Source organism: Erigeron canadensis, chromosome 3, assembly GCF_010389155.1.
Source record: "Erigeron canadensis isolate Cc75 chromosome 3, C_canadensis_v1, whole genome shotgun sequence".
NCBI lineage: Eukaryota > Viridiplantae > Streptophyta > Magnoliopsida > Asterales > Asteraceae > Erigeron > Erigeron canadensis.
The window spans coordinates 34,868,380-34,875,050 of NC_057763.1; the positions used below are offsets into that span (position 1 = coordinate 34,868,380).

The 6,671-nt window shown below is 31.7% G+C and overlaps 1 protein-coding gene across 1 annotated transcript; it reads right to left on the reverse strand.

The window, feature by feature from the left end:
* Nucleotides 1-1,604: 1,604 nt before the first annotated feature.
* LOC122593939 (replication protein A 14 kDa subunit B) lies at nucleotides 1,605-4,661 on the reverse strand. Its single transcript, XM_043766403.1, has 3 exons — nucleotides 4,497-4,661; nucleotides 3,045-3,303; nucleotides 1,605-1,858 (listed from the first exon to the last, which is right to left on the reverse strand). The coding sequence occupies exons 2-3, from the start codon at nucleotides 3,298-3,300 to the stop codon at nucleotides 1,794-1,796; spliced, it is 321 nt and encodes a 106-aa protein (XP_043622338.1). The 5' UTR covers nucleotides 3,301-3,303; nucleotides 4,497-4,661; the 3' UTR covers nucleotides 1,605-1,793.
* Nucleotides 4,662-6,671: the final 2,010 nt, after the last annotated feature.

The window sequence follows — 6,671 nt, forward strand, 5'->3', positions numbered from 1 at the left end:
TCTTCACAACTCTCACATGCATGAACAAATCCTCATCTAATATTTCAATAATCATCATTGATCCACTTGTATTATTATCACGCATAGATGAATTTATGCCAACCTTTTAATAAATATTTTCCTTAATGGAAGCAGCTAAGATTTTTCTATTAACAAAATGGATATCACTTCTAATTTGAAGCGGCTGAAATATGGACATCCCAAAATTTAGCAAATCACTAATAGTCGCACCATAGTTGTCTCCGCCCATACTTCCTTGCATGAGTCTCACGTAACCTAAATTCTTAGAAAAACCCACATTACTAGCTACATCAACCAAAATATTTTTACCACCGATTGTAGAATCACTTCTAATTTTAAATTCCATGTTAGTAGAAAATGATATCTTGTATCTTTCAGAATTCAAGCTTTCCGTATTTGAAGGCCACAATATTGGAACATCCACACCTTGCGCATTACCACCACTACCTAACGGAACCTCAACCTTGTTCTCAAAAAATTCATCAAACACAGGTGACAACTGATACATACCTAATGAAACTTCTTCCTCTTCCTCATATGCATCAAACACCGGAGGAAAAGCATAGCCAAACTCCTCCTCATCTTCATCAAATCTCGGTGTCTCTTCTTCTACAAAAAGCGGATAGATTGGTTCAAAGAACCGGGGATTGGAATCAAAAGAAGGATACTCCTCCTCCTCGTTCACATCGTCTCGGACGGTGTATCTCGATTCGGTTTCCTTCCTTATCTCCCGTTGCAGCTTGAGATCTCGAATCCTTTTTCGGATTTGCCTGATCTCGTGTTGTATTTCAAGATCTCGGACTCGCCGTTTGATCTCAAAGATATCCCGTGGGTCACGGACCACCATCTCGTTGCCTCGGTTGGCGGATCTACGATTACGGTAGAAGCAATCTCCACGAGCACGTGTATCGTGACCATCTTTTTCGTTGCCTCGTTCGACGATTCTACGAATATGATAATCAGAATCACGTCGAGCCATTTGAATCAACCTGAGCTCTGATACCAACTGATGCAGAAAGAAGCGCAATCAAATGGCTCAAAAACAAAAAGATTAATCAAAGACCAAACCATATAGGTTTTCTTGACAAACTGTCAATTCTCTTATAAAACTCAATAATCAACTGAATTTTACAATAACTAGAATCCCTATTTATAATAATCCTAACATCACTAAAATAGAAAACAAATCAATCCATAATAGAAAAATATAACTCACAAAATTAAAAGATAACAAATAATATAAAAAGATTACTTATTAAAATAAAAGAGATTGTCGGTTAGGTTGGGTCACGGGTCCTCTGCATCAGTTATAGTCTTTTAGACATGCTAATCATAAGTTTCATAGTACTCAAATTTCAAAACTCGGATGTCGGCATTGTTTTTTTGAAGTCACTCATCAGGAAAACATGAACAATCATCAAAATTTGCAGTTTTTAGAATAGTTGAAGACTTGAAGTTGGGTTAAAACCAGAACTATAATTTTCTTCTAATTTTAGTTCTAATATTGTATGCCGGGGATGAATTTGGCTTTGCATTTTGACGCTGTGCATGTATATGTTGTGAAAGCAACAAGAAAAACACCATGAAACAAAGATTTGTATATTAACACAATACTAATAGCTTAATAAGGTTGTACTATGCCTTAAACCAGATCACTGATGCTAAATGCCGGCAAATAAAAACACAAAAAAACTGGATCCAAAAGGTAAACTTCATTTAGATCAACCAAAGCACCATTCAATTCTCGTCATCATTTATAACAAGCTGCAGCCTTAGATGAACAAGTGCCTATAGTCCCCGTTAGCATGTCGGCATAGCTGGTTGAAGTTATTTGCATCTGGAATACAAAGGTAAAAATTAGATTAACAATCTGCAAAAGAGGATTCAACATCCTAAGAAACAATCACTCTTCATGTCTAGTAATTTTCCTATATAGCTACTTATTGTCAAGCCAATTGTTAATACAAGACAACATACACTCATGAAGATTTTACATTCCTTTCAAATGTTCTAAGATGAAGATGTTTTCCTATTTCACATTTCATAAATCAAATTTTTGTCATTTTTTCAGCCTCTTCAGAGCATGGATAATCCCACTCCCTTTACAAGCAGATTAATCCCAAGGCGGCTTGCTTTACATTGGGGGTTTATGCCAAGGATAGAACTTGTGACCTCTACATTTAAAGGCACAAGTTCTTGCAAACGGACCACCACACTAGTGGTTAACTGGTTTATTGGTCATTTTGTCATATAAAGTATTGATATCATTTCTCAAGGTTATATTAAGCTCAAACATGTTTCAATCATGCATTGAAATTTTTTCTTTTCAATCTGTCTTGTGCTTTTCCTCAGTTACAGAGTCAAGGCCACATCCATAAAAATTTTGTCAACAAGACAACTAAGGTACAAGCACCGATAATTACAGCAGATGAGACAAACAAGCCCCTCAGGTAGGTTCTAAAGTTAAAGATTCATTCACAATTAGTTACATACAAGACTTTGCTCAAATGGCCAACAGTGAGAATGCATAGAAAATCATGAGGAGAAATTGTTATATAGGTCACAATCTTTTAATACCAACAAATCTTATCAAGGCCACATAATGAATTATCTATCGCTGGATCAACTTAACAACCTTTATTTCAAAACTGGGGTAAGATTGACAAACCAGCAACATGTTGAAAGGTAAAATACATTGACAGAAGGTATATTTCAGAACTCAGATAAGCCACAAAAGTAGTCTATTAACTATCTTCTAACTTGGTGGTTCAACATGTATAGGCTGTCAAAGATTCAGCTTGACAATAATGCATCTTATACTATACATGTTATAGACAAATATATTCGATGCTGACAAATATCACAAGCTATTTACAAAAAAAAATTGTTTTGACAAAGCTAAACCATCATTGTAGTAACAGAAATAGTTGTGTTGTTTTACTTGTAAAACATTATCACTAATTCACGTTTCATGTCAAACCAACATTTCCATTTAAAGAAAAAAGATATTAAATATGTCATACCAAATGTATCACCAAAGTTGGTGACTATCTCAGCGCGAAGGGCTCCATCACTGTCAACAACTCCAATTACTTCAACAAAAGTACTAAGAGGAGATGGTAGTTGACCCTTGACAATGAGTTGTTTCTCATCCGTTGTTCGCCCAATCACGCCACCAGCTTCATGCTTTACTACCTGAATCACGGTCCTAACTCTTCGCCCAGCATGGCTGGAAAGAAAGTCACCATTCACAAGGACAGCTGGGTTTGATGTATCCATATACTACAAAACCCAAAAGCAATTTTATGAAAAACTTCAGATTCGATTAGTAATATGTCAAGTACTCTAAAAAGAAAATTCCTTCCAAAAGTTTCTTGCATCAATGTACCAATCAAGAAAAAAGAATTCGGCCCTATCACTTTCAAAATCATTCAATCTACAAACAAGTACTCTCAAATACAAGAAAAAAATAACTAGGATGTTTTAAGTTGATTTCTTTTCAAAAGATAGATTAGCAAGAACAGCATAACAAGGATTCTGGGCCGCTACATCAAACTATAAAGTAGAAACTATAACCTTGGAGACTCATTTCTATTTGATTATATACCGCATCTAGTTGCCACAACTATAGCAACTAGACTGTTGTGACATAGACATAATGAAAGATATCTTTTTTTTACTAAAATAACAAGCCTACCCTTTTAAATTTATCCTTTAACATAATTTGGCCCGCGAGGATATGACACAATTTAGCTTATAAACCTAAAACAATTTGGGTTCCCTGATGACTTACATTTCGAATATTCAAACACGATACAGCTAATATTAAGATATTCCTCACATCATTATCACATACAGTATCAACAAGGTAAACTACGTCACCTCATACAAGAGGTTTCCTGTTGTCGGTTTCCGGGTTACAAAATATATAAAAGAGTAAGTCGTCTCGTTGGGAACAAAATGAAATGTGTCGTTGATAGAGTTAACTGTCTAGAAATCCTATAAACTGTTTTTTATGTCCCTTTCATGCCATCAAGCTTTTAAATTTCCTTTTAAGCCATCAACACTACACTTGTCCTTCTAGATTACCAAAATGACGTCGTTTTGGTAACAACAAAATGGCCTAAAGAGGGGAACACTTTAAAGTTTTAATCACATACGATGGTCGATAAGGGAAAAATGAAACCCAAAAAATTCACAAGATTTCTAAGGAATTAACCCTTGTTAATATAAAATAAAGAAAAAAAGCTTAGGCATTTCGTCGAGCAGATAGTGTACATGCACAAAAAATCACGTTTTTTCAATTAATCAACAAAATAACACAAACACAGCTACTTACGAGAAGCATTATAAAGGGATCATATCAAAAGCAAGTAAACTCATACTCAAAAAATAATAATTTTTACAACACATAGATACAGAGATATACACACATAAATATAGTAATAGTTATATATGATAATCAGTAATATGACCTGTTTGTTGCGAGTTAAATCGATTGAACAGAAAGGCTTAATTTGATAAATAGATGTTTTTGATTTTGTGGAGGATTATGTGAGGCAGAGTGATTAATTTATATTTTTGGAACCCTAAAATGGGACGCGGTAAAGTTCCCGCCAACCCGTAACTTGTTTGGGTCGGATTCTATCAACCGGGTCACCGGGCCCGGCTTGTATTTTACTAAAATGAAAATTAAGATATACCGTGAGGGCTATCCGCGCAATACGAAAGAGTTGACGAGTGATTTGGTTATTGATGTAATGATTGTTGATATAAAAAATAGTAGTGTAGTTATTTTAAAGGTTAAGTAACGTAGGTTGTAAATAATTTCATTAAAGATTTTATATTTATATTATGTGGATATATTTAAATTAATGAATAAAAGAGATAAGTAGTTTGCGTAGATAAAGGTTGTAAAGTATTTTTAAGGGTATTTTGGGTAAATTAAGTGTGTGATTTAAGAATACGTTAAAAGTTATGGGTATTTTAAGTTTTTCAAAGATAGAAAGTTTAAAATGTGGAAGAAATGGTTTGTTTTATAAAGGAGCAAAAATAATAACACAAGTTAGGGCCCCTTTTTTTTGCTGAATATAATAAATAGCTTAATGTATAAATAATATTCGTATGCATTAAGTGAAAAATATGTAATTGACGGTTATTTTTGTTTATTAAGTATATAGGTCCTTAATTTATATTGTTTCTTTTACTCCATTAAAAAAAATAAAAACTTGTTTCTTTTACCAATGATAAAATATTTACTAAAATGGTACCTGGATTATCCACCATATTACTGGTTTCATACTTATAACTTTAAAATTACTCTCATCATACCCCAACTTATCAATTTTTCACTCGGACGATACCTGACTTGACGGGCGTCAGTTTGGCCGTTAAGTTGGGGTATGACTACCGTAAATTTTAAAGTTTTAGGTATGAAACCAGTAATATGGTGGATAGTCCAGCTATCATTTATGTAATTATTATTATTATTATTATTATTATTATTATTATTATTATTATTATTGTTGTTGTTGTTGTTGTTGTTGTTGTTGTTGTTGTTGTTTTAATTACACAAAGTATATTTATATATTTTTTTAAATATTTATATTTATTTTATAAAAGAATATTTTATTTTTATAAAAAAATTATTGTAAATATTTATTTTTTTTATTAAAAACTATTAATATTTCAAAAACTATTATTTATAAAAAAAATTTTAATAAAATAATATTTTCTTTTATAAAATATCATTTTTAGTACAAAGTTTTTATTTTTATAAAAAATATTTTTCAATCTTCTTTTTTAAAGGGGTGAACCGGAAAGAATATCATAATTTCTTGTATTGTATTAGTACCTGTACAACTACTATGTAAGGTTTGAATCAGCTCAAAACAGATTTAATCAACTCCATGTGGTGGTATCCATTCAAGACTTCACGTTCATTTATCAATGTTTTACATGAAATTAATGTAATGCTTCCGATTTACTTATTTTTTTTAAATAAAAAATAAATAAATAATATCATCATGGATCTATAATTTGATTGATTAATAGTTTTTAATAAAAAAAACTAAATATTTACAATATTTTTTATAAAAATAATGTATTCTTTTATAAAATAAAAGTATATATTTACAAAAAATATCAATGTACTTTTTAAAATTATTTATTCCTAAATAATACTTTGTGTAATTAAAACAACAACAACCATAATAATAATAATAATAATAATAATAATAATAATAATAATAATAATAAAAACATCACTTCCATTAGAAATTAATAGGATTTACAATAAATTATAATAATAATAATGGTTAATTACATAAATGACACCTGGACTATACACTATATTACTGGTTTCATACCTAAAACTTTAAAATTTACCGTAGTCATACCCCAACTTAACGGTCAAACTGACGCCCGTCAGGCCAGGTATCGTCCGTGTGAAGAATTGATAAGTTGGGGTATGATGAGAGTAATTTTAAAGTTATAGGTATGAAATCAGTAATATGGTGGATAGTCCAGGTACCATTTCAGTAAATAACCCTTATAGTAATAATAAGAGAAATGCTATGGTTACATACGTTTTTTTTACTAACTAGAAGGGTGTATGGGCGTTGCAGTAGCAACGGTTTATCACGCGTGAA

What these genes read in the sequence shown, in the direction of transcription:
- LOC122593939 (XM_043766403.1), bottom strand. Translation starts at nt 3,300, where the DNA reads ATGGATACATCAAACCCAGCTGTCCTTGTGAATGGTGACTTTCTTTCC. An exon ending in CAACTTTGGTGATACATTTG is followed by an intron (nt 1,859 to 3,044) that starts GTATGACATATT and finishes TTTGTATTCCAG; the next exon opens with ATGCAAATAACTTCAACCAG.